Raw genomic sequence first — 22121 nt, 5'->3', positions numbered from 1 at the left:
TGAACATCAACTTCATTAGGGAAGTGTAGTATCCGGATTGGCTCGCCAACCCAATCCTAGTTAAGAAGTCGAATGGCAAGTGGCGGACTTACGTCGACTTCTCAGATTTGAATAAAGCCTGTCCAAAAGATAACTTTTCGCTACCACGGATCAACCAACTAGTAGAAGCGACAGTTGGAAATGGACTACTTAGCTTCATGGACGCATACTCGGGATATAACCAAATCCCGATGTATTAGCCCGATGAAGAGCATACCTCCTTTATTACTAATCGTGGGATTTATTGTTACAGGTTTATGCCGTTTGGCCTAAAGAACACTAAGGCGACCTACTAGCGTTTGGTGAACAAGATGTTCGCCAACCAAATTGGCAAGACTATGGAGGTATACATCAACAACATGCTCGTCAAATCAAAGGTTGCCGAAAGCCATGTTAAGCATTAGGGGGAAATGTTTGACATCTTTAGAAAATACAGAATGAAGCTCAACCCCCTAAAATGTGCTTTCGGAGTAAGCTCGGAAAAATTCTTAGGGTTCCTTGTAAATCAACGAGGTGTTGAAGCCAACTTAGAGAAGACTCATACTCTATTGGATATGAAAAGCCTGACCAGCATAAGGTAGGTACAGAGCTTGACAGGATGTGTGGCTGCGCTCAACAGGTTTGTTTCTCGAGCCATAGATGCTTACCATTCTTTGAGACCTTGAAATGGAAGAAAGGTTTCAAGTGGACAAAGGAGTGTGAAAGAGACTTCTAAGAGCTAAAGAAACATCTGGGATGACCTTTTGTGTTGTCAAAGTCTGTCTAGGGCGAGCCACTGCTATTGTATTTGTCGGTATTAAAGTTCGTTATCAACGCGACATTGGTACACGAAGAAGGAGAAGTGCAGTGGTCTGTATATTGTGTGAGCAAGAGGGTGCTTAATGCAAAGACGAGATACCCTGAAATGGAGAAGCTCACCTACGCCCTTGTCATCGCTGCCAAGAAGTTATAGCCTTATTTCCAAGGGAACTCTATTCACATGCTGACCAACTTTCCTTTGGAAAAAATAATGTAGAAGCCCAATACATCAGGTAGATTGATCCAGTGGACAATGGAAATGAGTCAGCATGATATCAAGTACATCCCGAGAACAACAATCAAAGATCAGGCCTTGGCAGATTTCATATCAGAATTTTCCTATCAGCCGGAAGGGGAACTAAGCCTGCTAAAGGCAAATACCTTGGAAGAAGTCAAGCAGCATAAGCCAAAGCTCGATGAACTATGGCATTGGACTCTATATGTGGATGACTCCTCGAATGAGAAGGGGGCAGGAGTAGGGCTCTTGCTCAAAATTCCAGAGGGAAACCCAATCACAGCCATAATAAGATTTGAGTTCGCCGCCTCCAACAACGAGGCTGAGTACGAGGCATTGCTCGCAAGGATCCGCCTTGCCAAAGAAATGGGGGCAAAGTCCATTAAAATTTACAGTGATTCCCAGCTCATAGTCCACCAAATTACCAGGAAGTACTCGACGAAGGAAGATAGGATGGCGTCCTGCCTCCAGCTGGTGAAATCCGAGCTCGAGCAGTTTAGATCCTTCATAGTTCTTCAGATCGCAAGGGAGAAGAACTCGATAGCTGATGCTTTAGCCCACCTAACCTCTACAATGGACCAAGAGAAAGCTGATTCCATACCAATTAAATTCCTCCCAAGACCAAACACCTCCGCTCCATAAGAGTCAGTCTTAGCAACGAGTTAGAGATACAGTTAGATAGACGCAATCATTGCCTAACTAAAAGGGATGGTACACTGAAGGAAGGAAGAACTGAAGCTAGAACACTCCGTGCAAAGTCAACTCGGTACACAAGCATCAATGATAAGTTGTATAAGCACAAATTCAATGTACCGCTACTGCGATATATTGACCACGAGGACGTAGATTATGTTCTGAGGAAGATCCATGAGGGAATTTATGGGAACCATGCAGGAGGTAAATCTCTAGCATACAAACTGCTTCGTCAAGGTTACTACTAGCCAACAGTTTTTGATGATACAGTGGACTATGTGCACAGATACGACAAATGACAGAGATTCACAGACACTCCATGAGCTCCACCCCAAGAGTTAACTACGTTAACAAGCCCTTGGTCATTCGCAATATGGGGGATCGACCTAATCGGTCCTTTGCCTCAAGGAAATGGGGGCGTTAAGTTCGTAGCTGTTGTCGTGGACCACTTTACCAAATGGGCGGCAGTCGAGCCTTTAGCCACCATCACGTCGAACAAGCTAAAGGATTTTGTCTACAAAAACATCATTGTAGGTTCAGAATCCCCCGCACTATAATTACTGACAATGGGAAAAGATTCGACAGTGAAGACTTCAGATCTTAAGGCGAACAGCTTGGTATCAAGAAGAGCTTCGCCGTTGTTTATCGGCTACAACCCAGTGGTCAAGTAGAGGTTATAAACAAGGTCATCAAACATACCATCAAAAGGAAGCTCGACGCTTTGAAGGAAAGATGGGCCGAAGAATTGCTTGAAGCCTTGTGGTCCTACAAGATGATAGCCAAGAGCTCGACAGGTGAAACCCCATTCTCTTTGTCTTACGGGTGTGAAGCAATGGCCCCGGTTGAAGTAGGGATCAATTTATTCTGAAGGAAAGTTTTTGATGAAGAAGTAAATGGGGACCTTCTCCGCTTGAGGCTAGACCTAATCGAAGAGCATCGGGCCGAGTCTCAGTTAAGGCTTGCCACATATCAACAGCAAGCCAAACGATATTTTAACACTAAAGTCAAAAACAGAGACTTTGAAGTGGGCGATCTGATTCTCAGAAAGGTTGTCCAAGGTATTTAAAACCCGAACTTGGGGGCATTTGGGCCCAAATAGGAAGGTTCTTTTAGGATCGTTGAAAAGCTCGCGCCAAGAACTTTCTACCTGGAACACTTCAATGGCGATTTCAAGCCTGGAACGTCGAACATTTGCGACTGTACTACCAATAAGCAGCTCGTGTTCCGCCTATGTCTTTCTTTTTATCATTCATGGTAAGGCCGTTCATGGCCAAAATGTTTTATCAATGAAAGAGTTATTATTCAAAATCTTTCTTTGTTCATCATTGTCATTTTTGCTCGTTTAACACTTATTATTCATCGTTTCAAAAATTGTGATCTACGCGATAGTATTTAAAAAAGAACTTGGAGTCAAGAGTCAGAAAAAATGCAATTTATCTCAATAAGCCAAGCCAAAATCTGACTCTATAAGGGTGAAATATCCCGAATCGACGAAGTTAAACTTGAAAAAAAATTCAAGAAAAACACGTCAAGGAAATTGGCCTTAAGCCGGCGATCAAAACTCGAAACATACAATGGATCCGAAATCAGAGTTGTTTTTCACATAAGATTTCCTCTCATATTTTCGAAAAAGCTCTTTAAGAAGTGAGCTATGCATAACTTGGAGCAAATATGGATTCTTTATGACAAGTCCAGTTAGGACGACTGAAATGACTCTGCAAGATTATAAAAAATTTGCTCGACGAGGATATACTAAAATATATTCTTTTCATTGATGAGGTCGATTACAATCTAACAAATAAAAAAAAAAAAAAAAGAAAAAAGAAAGAAAGAAAGAAAGAAAGAAAAATATATGATGATCTTTCAGGCAGTTGGAAGAGCAGGGGCATCGTCCTCAGTCGGTCTAGGGAGCTTGTCGCCGACAAGAAGAGACGGTTCCTCGATGGAAGGAATGGTAGCAGTCTATTCAAGGTTGGGAGCCTCGCCCAGGGGAAGTGTAGCTAGGGGAGTTGGATCCTCGACTTCTTGCTTGAGCCCGATCTCCTCTTCACCTTCCTCGACCTCTTCTTGGCCTTCACCATCATCCTCAGAGTCATCTGAGTACACGTAGGCCATTCCCTGAGCCTCGGTCTTCATTCTATCGACCTCTCTCTGATAAGCTCATGGAAGGAAGGAGAAGTCGATTGAAGGGTGGGCTTCCCACAACTTTTGCACAAGGAAGACCGACGTCTGTCAAGCCTAAGTAATGATGGCCTCGTTCAACTCCTCAATTTGAAGCTTGAGTTGCCCGACCTCAGCTTCGGCTTTCCCTCGACCTTCCGCCTCCTGAGCAAGGTCGAGCGAGGTTTGTTTGAACTTGGCCTCCCAACCCGAGGTAGCTTTTTGGGCTAAGGAAAACTCTGTTGCTTCGGCTTCAGCCTTGGCTTGTACAGCCTCACTTGCTTTGAGCTTGTCAAGGAACTCCTTTTCCTTGACCCCAAAGGTCGCCATTTCCTCTCTGGGTCGTTTGAGCTTGGCCTGCTTTGCTTCCTTTGCCTTCTCCGCGACTTGGTCCCTGGCTAAGACATTCTCCTTCACCGTCTCCATCGACAAGCTATTCACAAGTGTTCGAAATCGCGCAAGTAGTAAAGCTCGAGTAAACGAGTGTGGAATCCCAAGAGAACTACCTACCAAGTACCAAACTAGTTTATTTTATTTCTATTTGATGAAACAGAATTTTAAGAATGAATTAATGAAAAATAAAACAAACTAAAAAGTAAACAAAAGCATAATTGTATTAATACTCTGATAAAAAGATCAATAAGACTAAACCTAGGGCACATATTTCACACCAATTTAATCGTATGCATTAAAAATTATTGCTAACCTAATTAAGCTTAAGCTTATTCTAAAGACCAAACTCTCTAATATTTCACTAACTTTCTTTCCAACAATTAGCGAATTAACCCTTAAACAACAACCCAAAATATCTCTAAAGTGGATTTAAAAGCTAAGAGATCATTAAGTTTTATGGAATTTACTAGAGCCTCATAGATCGTGGTAACCTATCTCTAACGTTTGCTCAATCTCTGGTTTTATTACCTTAGACTAATTAGGTTTCATCTCTCGATCTCAACCCAACCCATAAAATCATTCAGCTCTCGGGCCTTTAAGAATTGAAAGCATTACACACAATAATAAAACTTAGAATTAATGCTCAATTAAAATTAACAACAATAAAGTCAACACATATTCATAAATTAGGCTACATCTTTAGCCCTAGAAAAGGAATTTAGTTTATAATTGCAGTAATAAAAACAACCATTGTATTAAAAAACATGAGTTCAAGAAAGAAAATAGAAAAACTTCTCTAATTGGTGAACGAAAATTGCAAGAATTCTGATCTCCAAAATAGTAGCCGCTCTTTCTCCTTTTTAATCTCCCTCAAAACTAAATAAAGACCCTCATTTATAGTGCTAGGGTTTGAAGGTTAATTAGGAAAGAATTAAATGCCTTAAACCACTCAAATTAAGATTAGGAAAATACAATAACCCACACAGGCCTGTGATCCATCTCTGTGGTGACAGAAACAGTCGCTGCGATGATCGTTCTTTCTGTCCCACAAGTATATAATATTCAGAATTTGGCAAGGTCATCAAAATGAACTTTGTATCTCTCTGAATAATCTTTCCAATGCCACAAGAATCATTGAATTCCGATTTCTACAGCTCAAGTTATGATAAAAATATCAAAGCATGCTCATCTTGACAAATTTCTAAGTTTTACGTTTCATCTTCAACGCATCACAACTTTCTCATTTCAACTTCGATTCTTGCACCGTTTGTTCCTATTCGTCATGAATTCCATCGACATCATTCTTCTTCATTCAAATATCATTTTTAATTTGAAAATACTCAAAATACACCCCGTGATCCCATAAAAGATATTTATGAAATAATTAACTCAAATTTCACAAATTAAACACATTTTCCACAAATAATCCAATTGAATCACTAACAAAATATGTATTTTCAAGCTCTTACTATCCACTTGCTGCCATCCTTTGTGAGTGTCTTCCAATGTAGGATAGCACTCGTCGTAGAAGACCCTGCTTACCATGACAGCCTAAATAAATGAGGGAAAGTTAGCAAGAAGTACTGATAGCATGCATAAAAAAGTAAATTAGGCAAACTACTAATACCTTTGCCGTATAGCTGCACACCCAGGCCAACATCTCGGTGGGAGATGAATCCTTAACGCCCATGAATGTTCGCAGGGTGACGCCATCCCTAACCGCTGCGGCCCTAACGCTGATATGGTCAAGGAGTTGATCGATTAGCGTATCAACTACATCTTGAGCTGCTTCATCCATTTTCTTGCCTCGCAGCTGAGACAAGCTAGACTTACTCCCCCTGACAGTGCCAGCCTCGCCTGTAGGAGCAGACTTTTTCTTAACCAAATCCTTGGCCATAGTTTTCTTTTGGCCGCCAGCTTGCACAAAGACCTCTTTGCCTGAGCTAACCTGCTGTTAGGCCACTTTCTATTTTCCTAAGCCCCCTAAGGGCTCAGTCGACTTTTTCTTGCCCGAGCCGTCGTATTGCTCGAATGCCTTCTGTTCCCCGAGCCCCCAGTTAGCTCGGGTGTTTTCTTTGCCGGCCCTTTTTGAGGCTCGCAAATACCTTTCCGCCAACTGCCTTCAAGGCATTCGTGGGCTTCTTCACACTTAGCCTTCCCCAAATTCGCCCGTGCTACGCTTTGTGCCAGCGATGTCAATGGGTTGCTTTGTTACTAAAGCAGTTGGCGCTTTCTTGGCAACCGCGGAAGCCACCACTTTCTTCTTGAGGCCATTTGGTTTCTTGACCGACATTTCTACAAAAAAAGGAAGCAAACAGTGGGCGACCTATCTACGCAGGGGAAAAAAGCACGAGTAAGCGATAACAGATAACTTACCTTTCTCTAGAATGGTAAGAAGCTTAGCATTGTCCTTGCAAAAGTTGTATGCCTTCAAATGAGGAAGCGAAATAATCTCGTGAACGTTGCACTATCTGTTAGGAAGGTCGCTAAAATGCTGGAGCCTCTGCAAGCTCGCAGCAAGGAGATAGTTTTGCTCGATGTTAACTGCAAAACAAAGCAACTCAGTTAGCTTAAACATAAAGTTTGAAAGCAATCCTCACACGCACTGGGAGTCAAGGCCTTACTTGCTTCCGAAGTGAAAACGCCAGTCTCCTGGGCTTCATAGAAGAAAAATTGGGAGTCCCAATACAAGACCTTCTTTGGGACGTCGACCAACTTGTTGAAATGTACCTTCCTCGTCTTGGAAAGGTAGTATGTCCAGTCTTACCCTTTTTTTAGCCTATACAAATGGATGAGCTCCCCAACAGATGACTCACCCAATTCGGCAATCATGTATGCTATATACAGACCTATGGTTATGACGTATGAGTTTCCAGATAGTTGGAAAGGAACGATGTCGAACCATCTCATAACGCTGTCAATAAAACGATGAGGGGGAATAGATACCCCGCATCTCAGGAGGGTCTCAAAAATTGCCACCCATCCGGGTGGGGGATTATTCGGAGAAGAGTCCCCTAGAACCATCAAATTAAGTTGCGGTGCATAAACCTATCTTATGTGCTTCTCCCTCTGCAACTTATGAACTGGAGACCGCTTGGATTGAACCAACTATACAAAGGCACGATCGGTTGAGCCTGCCACGTTAGGATCCAAGCTCTGCGCAACAATTTCCTCGGAAACCTCATGGACTCTCTCAAGGATTGTCAAGCTCGTGGGTGAGTCAAACATACGATCAATCGTGTGACTACTGGTAGAAGACATAATTATAACTTGCTTTTAGGTATCTGAAACAGAAGTGAACATGTGTCAGAGCTCAAAAAACTCGGTGACCTATCCATACTTGCTTTCAATTTAGGCAACTAAGATAGCTCGTGCCACACGTGAGTTCACACAACCTACCTGGAGTTCCGACGGCCACTGCGATAAACCCTCCTTAAACCCAAGGCCGCCGGAGACACGCTTAAAAACCTTAGTAAAGTCCTAGAAGGCTCAATGTGGCCACGATAATGGCCACCCTTAGTCATGAAAATCAAGACAACAACTAACGAGAAGGAAAGAAGCCTTACCAGAATAAGAGAATGGAGAGAACTCGCAGGAAAAGAACACCATGGTGATAATGAAGCAGCAACAGAATAAGCAAAGAATTTTTGCAAGTTGAGTAAGTTTCTAACGACTTCGCTTGCTTTTATAGTGGCTTGCATGGGAGACGAAAGGGCAGGGTTCGATCGTAGCCGTCGATCTATAATGAATCTCAATCCTCCCTTTATCGAGCAATCCTAGCTCTTGGATGTGGCCATGTGTCAGACATCCGCAAGGGATGACGAACCGTCAGACTACTATGATCATAATTTTCATCGCACGTCGCCTCAACTCCGCGCGTGGACAGTTGTAGTCGCCTACGCGCGACAAAAGGTAACTGCCAAAGGCTGCCACATTTAATGCGACATGACCGCATGAAATTTATATAATTGTCCTAACCATTCGTATTCCAAGTTTGACAGGTGTCATGAAGAAGAGAAGGTCCAAGTGTGAAGTACGTCGATCGATCATGGGTTCGACCCTCGAAGCTCGACCAAGCTTGCATCTGATGGCCTAATGACGATACCGAGCTTGATATTAAATTAAGCAATCTTTGAAGCTCGAAACAAGCATCGAACATAGGGGGTAGATGTTGTGTGTGATTTTTCCATCAAGCTCGGGGAGTTACGAGGTAATAGCTCGACCCAGAATCAGTCCGACTCTACTGATTGTCTGACCGAGCATAAGCTCGTCGAGATTTAGCTCGACCTAGCACAAGCTAGTCACGAACAATCCGAATGATCATTCAATCAATTCCCAGATAACTTCAGATCCCATATATCTCGGGAATGATCAGATTGACAACAATCCTTGCGCAATCACAATGCCCAATTGTGAGAATATCGAAGTCGCATTTCAATTTAATTGTAATCCCTTTAATTTCGCTCTTTTTTTTGTACAAACTTTGTATATGGACCCCCTCAAACGATGAGGAAATGGTTGGAAAATACTCCTAGAATTACTATTGCAAGCTCACACAGCAAATACAAAGAACAGTGGACATAGGCTTAAGAGTTCATCTCGCCGAACCACTTTAAAATCCTTTTTTGCCATTTACATTACTGCATTTATTATTCATCCATTGTTGGTAATCTATAATTATGCACACATCAGTTCCGATCTTGCCAAAGTTGATCGGATCACTCTAGTTGGTGCAAATATCTATATCAACAAAATCAATAATTATCTATATATTTCAAAGTAATTATTTAACTTATTAAAATTTATAAAGCTAATGGATTAATACAATAGATCCCATAACCTACCCTTTTACTTAGTATTAATTGATAAAAAAATATTATTGATTATCCTTAAAGTTTTCAAATTTATTATTCGAATTAAAGGTGGCGAAATCCGGTTAATCAAACCAATCCTATACTTTATTGAACCCAATTGGAATCTGGTTCAAGTAGGAAATCAAACCGAAACCAGATTGATTTTTTACTTAAACTGGTTATTAACTAAACCAAATATTCAGTTCGATCAATCGGTTTTAAACCGGTTTGATTAGAACAATGCTAGGGTCACTCAGATTTCCTACTCTGTTCCTCTACCGCTCCTTGCACTAAAGACACGTGGACAATCTTTTAGTTGAAACTTGAAAGCCTGCAAACTAAATGCATATGTCTTTTCATGCATGCTTTTCTTATTTACATCATGTCATCATAACAAAAACCATTTCTTATTGTTATGTTTATAAGTTTTGTCATTCATTGCTTTTCCTTTACATTTTACTTGAACCATTCTTCTTATTCCAAAGTCGTTTCCGTTTCTTCTTCACAAAGACGAGCAACTGCACACTACAACTCTACACAACAAGTTCACACAATTACACTTCCTGGTATTTTCTTACCTTTTTGTATTGAATCCTAAAGAGACGAATCAAAAGAGAGATGTTTACTTTGCTGAATCGACAGATCGCAAACGGCGTAAGGCGTAAGTTGTGAAGAAGTTGATGATTGAAGGAGTGTAGACCACCGCGATCTTTGATGAACCGATGGGCGATGACGGTGATTGGTTGTGAAAGTTGAAAGTAAGAAAGCAAGGCAGTTGGTAGAAAGAGTTAACTAATAACTGAGTAGAAAAACGGTTAGAGAATTTTTCGAACCGAAACTGAACTGATTCTATCAAAAAAATGATTTTTTGGTTCAATTTTTCGATTCGGTCTGGTTTTCAATGTATTTTTTTCCACCCCTAATTTGAATATAAATTTTTTTACTTTTTAATCAAATGGACTCTCAATGTTTAAAATTTATATCATGGATACCCCTTTTCCCTAAATCTATTATGTTATCGTTTGTTGTAGATGAGTGAAATGGAAACTTTGATCTTATAAGAAAGTGTTTTGTAAACCTAACGACAATATAACAAAGTTAGGGTAAAATGATATATGTGATAAGGTTTTTTAAACTTTTGAGGGTTCATTTAAAAATGTAAAGAGATATCAATGATACATGTTTTCAACTTTGATGGCCTATCTGATAGAAAGTAGTCTATTACATACTCCCATTAACTAATACAACCATTTTAATTGGTGTTAATTGGTATAATTGAAGTGTATTTAGGACTTACACATTGCATTAGTAATGAGTATAGTGCAAAATTTGCACCAAACATTGTATAAAATTATTTAGTGCAATATACTGTAGTGCACCAAATATACCTAATTTACCTTGAATGTAGTTGCGCCTCCTACAAAATATTTTGCCTTAAAACTTAGGCTAAGTTTTATTTGTTTTCGGTTTACATTTTCTGAATTGTCGTAAAATCTGTGGCACTTGTTCTTAAATAAATAGTGTTTTTTTTGTTTAAAACTTGGGAAAATTTTAGCGAACCCCATGTGTTTCTTAAATTACTAAGCACCCATTGGTTCTCGAAATAGCACCTTAACCCTTATTATTTATGTTTGTCTCTTTTAATGAAAACATATTAAGAAGTTAAATGACTTTTTGACCGCAATGAAAATAATACAACACTTCCAATCGCCTAGCTCACCGTTTATCATCGCACCACCACCACCACCATCTCCAACAACCTTGTGCCGTTGTCGAAGGCTTCTAAGGCCTCATGGAAACCGCTAGAGGCCTTGCGGGCCTCATGGCAACCGCTTGAGGAAAATATAGGCCTCGTGGTGGCTGCAAAAGGCTTTGAAGCCTTCACGATGGCATCAATAAGGCCAAACAAGTCTCTTGACAGCTGTTGAGGTCGGTTCTAGGCCCCACATAGTTGTTAAAGGCCTGATCTGGCCTCGGGGTAGCCTATTGAGGCATTCACCAGCGAGCAAGGGATGAAGAAGAGGGAGGAGAGAGAGTGAGAAAGAAATAAATAGGGGAAAATGAAGAGGGGAGAGAAGGTGAGTTACTACTACCACTAAGTAGCTTGGCGGTTTGCTTGGGACTCTTGGGTGTATTATTCAGAAGGTCCTAAGTTCGAATCCCCACGACTACTAATAAGGGGTAGCCACTAGAGGCTTACCTGGCCGTTAACTTCAAGGTCCCGAGAGACTAGTTGAGGTGCACATAAGCTGGCTTGAATACCCTCGGATACCCAAAAAAAAAAAAAAAAAAATATACAAGTTTACCTATTTGTCAATTAAGTTTCATGGAAAATTCTAATGGAGTGGTGGTTAGGATCCTATTTCTGGAACTAGTTGGAGCATGTTATATTACCTCAAACAAATGGGGGTTTACTGAAATTTCCCCAAAACGTCAACAAATACCATTTACCTATCAAAAGTGCAAAAGCGGTACTTGGTTAATACAGGAGAAAAAGATACTTGATTAATACACAAGGAAAAAAATATTATTTTTTAAACAGTAATGCTACGGACACCGAATTTGTGCACCGAAATTTTTTACCGAACAACGCGACATCCACTAAGATGCGGCCACGTTAGACAAAAAAATACTGATTCCATGAATGGATGGCAATCTATCTTACACGGTCGGTCGTCCATATGTTATGGACGACCGTTCATCACGAATGGACGATCGTCCACAACAATATCAATAGACTCCCATGCATATAATATGGACGGGTGTCCATTTACTATGGACGAGCCCGTCCAGAAAAGTTTAAAAACAAATAATGGATGGACATCCATCTTATATGGACGACCGTTCGTGTAAGATGGACGGCTATCCATGCCCAAATTCTAGTTTAATAAAAAAAATTCTTTAAAATTTTCAATTAAAATGTTTAAAAATTTAGGCCTCTCAAAACTGGTTTTAAAAAACTGGTTTAATTTCTCTCTTGATTTGCATTTTTTTTATAAATGAAAAAAAAATTGTTAATTTAAAAAAAAAAAAATTATTTGAGTATGGATGCCAGTCCATCTCATTTGGATGGTCGTCCATTGTATATGGACGATCAACCTCATTAGGTGGATTGGCGTCTATACTTTGTACTTAAAATCAAAGTTGTTTTTTTCCTTTATTTCATCTAAAAATTTTGTGCTTTAAAAATGAATATTTCATCTAAAAATTTTGACACTTATTTGTAGAAGCATCTTATACAAGCTATAAATTTTTATAAATGAAAAAAAAAATTGTAAATTTAAAAAAAAAAAATTATTTGAGATGTACTGACATCTATACTTTGTGTTTTAAAATTATATGGACGACTGTTCATAGTAAAAGGACTCCCGTCCATAATATATGGATGGGAGTCCATTGATATTTTATGGACTCGAGTCCATTGATATTTTATGGACTCTCGTCCATTTGTGATGAACGGTCATCTATAAGATATGGACGGACATCCATAATTTTTGGACTGTCGTTCATTTACTGAATATCTGTGTTGTGTCCTATGTGGCACATCCGAGTTAGATGACATAGATCGGTGCAAAATTTCGGTACCAGCATTCGGTGTCCGTAGCATTTTTGTTTTTTAAAATATCACTTATCAAAACCTTTTTTTTTTTTTAAATAAAAAACAAATTTTAAATTTCTTATTATACTCTCATATATAGTTTCTTAATTCCATTTTTATCACAGCTCTTTATGATTTATATGGATCAAATTAAGATCTATTTAAAATATGTTTATTATCCAACGTATTTTCAAATTATATACAAATAATTTTTAGAATATAATTTCTAAACAATAGGTTATATGCATTTTCATTTTCCAAATATTCATCATTTTTCCATATTTTTCAAAAAAACAAAATGAATTCATAAAAGAATGTATCCTTTAACTTTTTTTACCCATATGTATCATAATGTTACTTTTTCTTTTGTTTACATAACCTTTCATTAAACTACTATCAATCTAAATTTTTAATTTTTTACATCTAAATACTGAATTTTATTGAAAACACCATTAATCATGATTCAATTTTCACTTTTTTTTTTTTTAAAATTAATTAATTTTACTATCTTCAAATATTACTGACGCTTTGATTTTACAACGAAAAAATAAAATAAAAGAAATCATGCTATTAATATAAGATTTAAGTGCATTTTTCTTATAGTATTGATATTGCAATAATTATAGAATTTTCGGATATTGTTTTATTTTTTTTGAGGTGCCTTCCTATAAAAATCCGCAGTACAGCCAACCAAGGTTTCCCATAAATTTCATTTATATGGCAATCCCACATGAATCAAATGATAATTTGACAAATTTAAATGACTTCAAAGTCAAAGACTGTTTTATCAATTTCAAAAACTATTTTTGTCAGAAGAATATATAGTACAAATGTCCAGTTAACATGGGTTTTATTATAATTCTAAATTATTAAGGGAGTTTTGTTCATTTTTTTAAGGGATTTCTTTTGATTAATGATACTTTTTATATTAAAATCAATTCACAAAACTTATCACATTAATAAAAATTAATCAATTTAAGTATAATTAATGCTGGCTAATGTCATAAACTCCTAATATTATTTAATAGAATGAGGATCTAATTTATAATTAGTAAGGCTTTGTTAATTATTATTCGAATATATAATTTCAAACAATGTATCGTCTTAACAATATGTTGTATGATCTATCAACTCAACAATTGCGTGTAAACCTATGGTTGTTAGGATTAAATAATTATCTGTTATAAAAAAAGAAAATTATTAAACAATATTTATAAATATTGGTTAAGTTCAATTGAATTGGGGTTGTTGTACCTTAATTAAAGCTACAAATAAAAAGGTATTTGATAAGTTGATTTCAAAAGTGATTGTATCTAAAGCTAATTATAATTTCGTATAAATATATTTAATAAAAAGGGTAGGGTGACTTTTAAAAATCAAAAGCCTGCTATAATGTAAATATCCATTACCAAAATACACTAACAATTAATCTAAATTCTAAAAATTTTTAGTTTTTATTTTTATATCTTATGAGCATAAGCTAAGGAGTAAGGACGATCATAATAATTAAAGTTGAGAATATACAAAAATAATGTACAAATAAGTCCGAACTAATTAATAATAATAATTGTCTAGACAAAGCTTTATTTTAAATGCAATGTCAATAATGGTAAATAATTAACTTTTAAATACAAAGTCTGAGTTTGGTGGTGAGCTGAGTGGTTATATTAGCGATAGTCGAATCTTTTCCATTAAACAAATTTAATTATATTTAATGACTTCCATCAGCACAACTCGTAAATGACATATGTAACATGAAAAAAATTGATGCTTTGAACATGAAGTTGAAGTCGTATCTGAATCTTAAGACTGATGTCAAAATTTGGTAAAACTTAGACCTTCCTTCTTCTTTAGGTAAAAACCAACCGTTGACCTTCCAGAAACAAATTCAACACTTCTCCTGCCTCCTCACAGTTACAACACTTTTCTTTTTCGACACGTGTCTCCCTCAATGTATATCTACCTACACGTTGAATTTTAACGAGAATCGGATTCCAGATCCAACGCCCTACACTGCTCCACCTGTAAGCTGTCTCCCCATCAAACACAAATGCTGCGCGAATAGCTGACGTGGCACTCTCTCCCACTCCCCACGTGCTCCCCTCACTCATTCATTCTTCCGTCTCCTACTTTTCCTTTCCTTCTACACTCCTTCTATTTAAGCCGAACCCAGTCGCGATTTCTAGAGGATAACATTCGAAATGGTGAAATCAAGTGGTGGGAGAGTCGAGACTAACGGCGTTTACAGTAACGGACGTTACAAGGGAGTGAGAATGAGAAAATGGGGGAAATGGGTAGCAGAAGTTCGGCAACCTAACAGCAGAGGAAGAATTTGGTTGGGATCCTACAAAACGGCGGACGAAGCCGCCAGAGCTTACGATGCAGCCGTTTTTTGCTTACGTGGACCCTCGGCGAAGCTCAATTTTCCGGATAATCCTCCGGAGATTCCGTTAGATAGTGAACTGACGCCGGCGCAGATTCAAGAGGCTGCGCTTAGGCATGCTCGTAGTGCTCCGGGTGAGGCGGCGGAGTTGAGGTCTCAAGTAGTGGTGAGTTCCGTTACGGGTTCGGGTTCGGGAGTGGATGATGTGGGTTTTGTGGATGGGACATATTATCAGTCACCTGGCGTGTGGAACTTTTGAGTTTTGAGGAATATAAATTTTTTGTTTTTAACAAAGGTAGGATTTTGAGTGGAGATTAAAGGAATGGTGTTGTTTGCAAAGTGCTTCCACTTACACAAAGCAAATTTTGTATTTAGTTTTATAGTTTTTGTAATTTGACTAAAAACTCTTACTTCTAAGAAAGAAATTTTATGATTTATATTGCAATATACTTTTCTGACCTTGAAATTGGCTTTCAACAAAAATATTATTCCAACGTTTGAAGAATATTAATAAAACTCATTGTGTTATAATGCATTTAATGATAGTTAATTTGATAGAGAGGAAAATAAATGTTATGTTAAATTTTGTTGATATTTCTTGTTCGATTAGACGCTGTAAAAGAACTGCACTTTGATAAGATGAGAATGAAAAGAACAATTCATATATATAAAAAGGTCAGCATGCAAATTATTGAAGGTGAGAGAGTAACTGATAGCTTACCCAACTCATAATAAACATATATAGTGTAGGACATAGGTGACGGCAGAGGGGATATCTTATGTTTACAATGACACCTACTCAACCTAACAACATTAACACAGAGTTGTTCCTTATTTTCACTTTGATCACTTCTTTCTTTGATATTCAACGTCAGCCCACGTAACATTCTAATGTGAAACTAGTTGTTCCGATTATTCCGAATGAAATCGTGTATTTTCTCAAAAGATATCCAAACAAGAGGATTACCAAATACTCAATTAACATCTGTCAACTATCTGCTTTATTCCCATCATGGACTAATAGTACATCTCTACATGAGATATCTTAAAAGTAAAATATTTTATTCTCCTCCTCCAATTCACTTGCAAACAGCTAACCTTGGTGTAAATGAATTCCCACCGCTGTTAAATTCGAATGTTGATCCCCTCACCTCAATTGTACAACTCTTCTTACCCTTACATAACTACAAAACAACAAGATGAATGCTATCTTTACATTAAATGCCAAGGACAATATATTCTTTGATGTTTTCATTACCTTATCTACTTTACCAGTGGTCTGATTTGCCTGAATATTGCCCTCCTTAAATGACCCGCATGTTCCATTTGGATTTCCGTAGCTAGCAAATTTTATTTCCGAGATTTTGCGATTACCTTGGCAACTCAGTTCCAATTTTCTCCCCTCGTACGCATTTGCACAAATAGTTCCAACTGCCTCAACCTGGAAAGTCACATTCGATGGGTCTCCTCCCACTTTCTCAAACAAAATTAATGTGCTGTCACCGTTCACGTTGAGGAATGATCTTGGAACATGGTACCTAATATTGATATAATCAAAGTAGGTAACAGTAGGTTGGGATTGATTAACAACTCTTTCAGCAAACTTCAATTTCATTTTTTCTTTTTTACCATCTTTCAGAAGGGTTGCCACAATTTGTCCTGCATTTATATGATCCAGGGTAATCACATTCATCGGAACATCCATTACTGTCAGCAGTTTGTGTAGGCCAGAAACGGCCAACGCTTTTGCCACTTGACCCCCATGCCTAGCAAGTCTACCACCCCCGGCTCTTTACCTGGCGGAGGCTTGAAGTTGGCCTTCACATATACAATTGAAACAGAGAAATCTAATTACAACAGATGTCCCAGAAGAAGAAATGTTTGAAGGGAATTTTATTATTGCTGCTATTAACGAGGTCGTACCTTGAGCCATGTCATTGGTGTATCTTTGGGAAGTGATCCGCTGGACGTCCAATTTTGCATCTTTGGATGACTGTGACTGTGGATCATGAAGTTGGTTGGTCTCACCACATAATCCCACCTTCACCCAGAAACATAATTTTTGAATAAGTTTACATTAAGGTGTTATAACCCAAGCCTAATTAATCAATTCGCAACACAAACAAACACAATCAAGGCACGAATTTACCGTGGTTCGTCTATCCAATATTGGATAGACTACATCCACGTTGAGCTCCGAAATACGGATACTCACAGCACTAAAAGATTATCCAACAATTACAAGAAGAAAACCATACAAATTTGCCGAACCAAAGCAACACTCAACTTAGGCCTATTTGCTCAAGAAACTCTCTACAATCTGCAAGAAACAAAGGACTAAACCAGCCTCAAGAAGGAAACACAACCCTCTCTCTAATCTACCCAGATTATTCCCAGAAAGCCTCAGCAAGAATACCCAACCCTAGTTGCTCTCTAATTTCGTATGAACCCTAACTTTTCAGATTAGGAAAAATGCGGCTCCAACAACACTGTTGCTACTCTTTTATATAAGCTCATATCAGCCCTTGGATTTGTCTTGATCTGACGGCCAGGATTCCTTCACTTAACTTAAATGAAATGACCCCGTTTTTGGCTTCACAATATTTTCAGTCTCCATCTTGAAGCCAACTTTCTTCCTTCCATTTATTTTCCTTTCTTCTTTTTCATTTCTGGACTTCTTTTTAGTGCAGTAAGCTATCCCATATTTCTTCTCAGCTCTAAAAGAAAGTGGTTATCTGATGTGATCAAGCAAGTTCAAGCAGTGCTTGAACTTGCTGTGGTCACTACTTTGGTTCCCATGTCTACTGGATTCTCTTCAGTAGGTACCTTCAGAAGGTTGATTTCTTCCTTTGCAATCAGGTCTCTGATGAAGTGATGCCTGATATCCACATGTTTTGTTCGTTCGTGATACACCGGGTTTTTACTCAAGTGGATGACACTCTTACTGTCAGAGTAAACTGTCGCTGTGCCATTCAACAAATCAGCTTCTTTCAGAATTCCTTGAAACCATGTTGCTTCCTTGAATGCATATGAAACTACCACGTACTCTGCTTCAGTAGTGGAAAGTGCAACCAGTGGTTGCAACTGTGCTTTCCAGCTAACACAGTTGCCTCTCAATGTAAAGTAATAAGCAGTTGTGGACTTCCTGGAGTCTCGGTCACCTGCAAAATCTGCATCTACATACCCAACCAGATCAAGTGATGCATATCTTTTACATAAAATTAAACCAATCTGAATAGTGCCATTAATGTATCTCATCAACTATTTTAAAGCATTCCAATGTTCATTTCCAGGATTTGACATGAACCTGCTTAATAGAGATATTGCATATGCTAAATCAAGTCTGGTGGATATCATAGAATACATTACAGAACCTAAGGCATTAAAATAAGGGACATTCTCCATTTTCAGCCTATACGAATCTGTTTTTGGGGATTGTGACTTACTAAGTATGAAATGGTTTGCTAAGGGCATTGTCACTGCTTTGGATTCAGCCATACCAAATTTTGAAACCAGTTTCTGTAAGTATGAGGATTGATGGAGTTTAAGGGTATTTGCACTTCTATCTCTATCAATCATCATTCCTAGTATTTTCTTTGCCTTCCCTAAGTCCTTCATATCAAATTCAGTATTTAATTTGGCTTTTAAAGCATTAATTTGAGACATGGACTTATTAATTATTAACATGTCATCTACATATAATAGGAGATAAATTGGCATGTTATTCATACAGCCAAAATAGAAACAGTTGTCATACATGCTTCTAGTGAATCCATTTCCTATTATGAATGCATCAAACCTCTTGTACCATTGTCTAGGGGACTGTTTAAGTCCATACATAGATTTATTCAGTAAGCATACATAATCATGCAGTTTTTTATCCTTAAAACCTAAAGGTTGACTCATGAATATTTTTTCATCCAACTCACCATGCAAGAAAGCAGTTTTAACATCCAATTGTTCTATCTCTAAGTCATATTGAACAACAATTGCTAGCATGATTCTAATAGTTTTAAATTTAACTACTGGAGAAAATATTTCAGTGAAATCAATACCTGCCCTTTAAGTATAGCCCTTAGCCACTAACCTTACTTTGAATCTTGGTGGATTAGATTCATTTATCCCTTCTTTCAGTTTGTACAGCCATCTACATTCCACTAACTTTTGATTCATTGGCTTTGGAACTAGTGTCCAGGTGTTGTTTGAGTGCAATGACTCCATCTCCTCTTCCATAGCAGCCACCTATTCTTTTCTATCCCTTGATCTCATTGCCTCATCATAAGTATTAGGTTCTAATCGATGTACCTCTGAACCAGCCAGGAGTGCTGTATAGATCAGGTCAGCATAGCTGTACCTTGCAGGAAGTCTGATCTCCCTCCTGACTCTGTCTCTGGCTAACTGGTATTGGACCAGATTACCATGTTGATCAACTTCAGCATTGTCAGGAGGGTCATCTTCATCCTATTGCTCTTGAGTTTGTTGTGGCTGGTCTTCAAGTGGGCCAGTCTCATCTGTTTGGATGTAATGGTCAGGATTTGTTTCAGGCTCCACTTCAAACTGAGTTGTCCCAGTTTGTCCAAAAGTTTCAAAACCTTCTTGTGAGCTACCTACACTGTTAGTACCAGATTTGCAAGGAAAAACAGTTTCATTGAAAATCACATCCCTACTAACAATTACCCTAACCCTTGGGACAGCCCTTTCCCACAGCCTATAACCCTTAGTTCCCTCTTGATATACTAAAAAAACACACTTAAGAGATCTTGGCTCTAACTTTCCATCTCTGGTATGTGCATATGTAGCATATCCAAAGACTCTTAGATGTTCAAGAGATGGTCTCCTTCCAGACCACCTTTCTTCAAGGCACTTAAAGTCTATTGAGCTAAAAGGGCTTCTATTTATAAGATAGGCTGTTGTACCTAGTGCTTCCCCCCAAAAGGTTTTTGGTAGACCAGCTGTGAATAAGAGACATCTAACCCTCTCTAGAAGGGTTCTATTCATTCTCTCAGCAACCCCATTCTACTGAGGGGTTCCCCTAACTGTCCTATGCCTCAAAATTCCCTCTTCTACACAGTAAGAGTCAAACTCCAGGATACAGAATTCTAAGCCATTGTCTGTCCTCAAGGTTTTCACCTTCCTATTAACTTGGTTTTCAACCAGGTTTTTCCAGCCTTTAAACTTAGTTAAGGCTTCATCCTTGGACCTAAGAAGGTACACCCATACCTTCCTGCTATAATCATCCACTATGGAGAGGAAATAGCAATTCCCTCCATGTGTCCTAACCTTTTCAGGACCCCAAAGGTCTGCATGCACATAATCCAACCCTTTTTCAGCCAGATGAGTTCCCTTTTGGAAACTCATTATGTCTTGTTTTCCTAACACACAAACTTCACAGAAAGTTAATTCAGATATGAATTCCTTACCAAAATAGCCTTGTTGGCTTAATACTGTCATACCTTTTTGGCCTATGTGGCCAAGTCTCAAAACTCATTTCTCTACAGCAATCAGATTAGTAGATAATAGAGCAGAATTTACAGTGGATGCACAATGTTCACCACACAAAATATACAACCCATTTTGTTTGACCCCTTCAAGCAAAATTTCATTATTCTTATACACAACTATGGACCTTTTTTCTGCCTTATAACTACATCCAGCTTCATCTAATGTTCCTAAGGAAATCAGGTTTCGTTTAAGGTTAGGTATATACCTTACTCTGGTTAACATTATGACTTTACCATTATTTAACCTAATGGTTATGTTTCCTATACCTACCTTACAAGAGTGATTATTACCCATGAAAACAATTTCTAACTCTCCTTTCCTAAGGTTCTGGAACCATTGGATGTTTGGGCTCATATGAAAGGTGCATCCTGAATCTAGAACCCACTCTTTACTGCTAGCTTGATTTGAAACAGTGAGGGCTTCTGAAATTTCAATGTTAGTGCTAGTGCTAGCTAAATTACTCTCTGTATTGTGCTGTTTTTATTTCTTTATCCAATCATAGCAGTTCTTCTTAAGGTGGCCTAGTTTATTACAGTGAAAACACTTCCTAGTTTCTCCCTTAGACTTGTTATTCTTCCCTTTTTTCTTAGTCTTAGAGTTCATGTGTTGTTGGAAATTCTTGTTACTATCCCTTCCTAGTTGTCCAGGATCTGTCCTACTTTTGACAAACAAGTTATTTCCATTCCTTTTCTGTATTTTCAACTCCAATTCCCTAGATTTCAAGCCAACTATAATCAGGTCAACACTAGGAACTGTCCCAGTGTATTGTAAAGCATTTTTGACCACTAAGTACTCATCAGGCAATGAATTTAACAGTATCATCACCAAACTAGAATCTCCTAACTCCTGATCTGTACCTTTCAACACTAATGTCATCTTAAGAAACTCATCAAGGTTTTCTTCTATAGACTTAGTAACATCCATTTTATAAGAGAATAAAGCTCCTTTAAGGAATGCTAAGTTTGGTGCAGACTGTAAGGAATAAAGGGATTCGAGTTTACCCCAGAGTGTGAGCGGTGTTTCCATGCCATCTACCTTTCGCAGGACTGCATCGGATAGATTCATTATGATTAGATTATAGGCTTCCTCATCAACTTCAGCCTTCTTCTTCAGTTTCTCTTCAGACCACTTGGTGGTGTCTTTTTCCAGAGCAAGCCCGACCTTATTATGTGAAAGGAGGGCCTTCATCTTCTTTTTCCATGTGTTAAAATCGATCTTCCCATCGTATTGGGAGATCTCCATACGAGTAGTGCTCATTGTACTGTAATGGCAGGGCATGATAGTCTAAGGTGTACGTGGCGTTGTTATACCAAAGGTCGCCAAGTACTGCCAGACAGTTTTTAAGGCGGTTATTGGTTTTCCAACTGAGATACCCTTAGACTTATCAAATAAGACGAAAGTGAACAGTACTACTACAGCCCCTAGGCAATACCAAGATTTCTCCCCCTAACTTGTGTTTGTGACTCA

General features: G+C 38.3%; 2 protein-coding genes across 2 annotated transcripts; both read left to right on the top strand.

Annotated features, from left to right (window-relative positions):
* Positions 1-1090: 1090 nt before the first annotated feature.
* LOC116118402 (uncharacterized protein Mb2253c-like) lies at positions 1091-1714 on the top strand. The gene has a single exon (XM_031404385.1). It carries the CDS (start codon positions 1091-1093, stop codon positions 1712-1714), a length of 624 nt encoding a protein of 207 aa, XP_031260245.1.
* A 13230-nt stretch (positions 1715-14944) lies between these two features.
* LOC116118400 (ethylene-responsive transcription factor ERF016-like) lies at positions 14945-15411 on the top strand. Its single transcript, XM_031404384.1, has one exon. It carries the CDS (start codon positions 14971-14973, stop codon positions 15409-15411), a length of 441 nt encoding a protein of 146 aa, XP_031260244.1. The 5' UTR covers positions 14945-14970.
* Positions 15412-22121: the final 6710 nt, after the last annotated feature.

The sequence above is a fragment of the Pistacia vera genome, unplaced genomic scaffold (genome assembly GCF_008641045.1).
Source record: "Pistacia vera cultivar Batoury unplaced genomic scaffold, PisVer_v2 Contig842, whole genome shotgun sequence".
Classification (NCBI taxonomy): Eukaryota; Viridiplantae; Streptophyta; class Magnoliopsida; order Sapindales; family Anacardiaceae; genus Pistacia; species Pistacia vera.
Note: the sequence above shows the minus strand (reverse complement) of the source record. Positions and strands in the feature narration are given on the sequence as shown.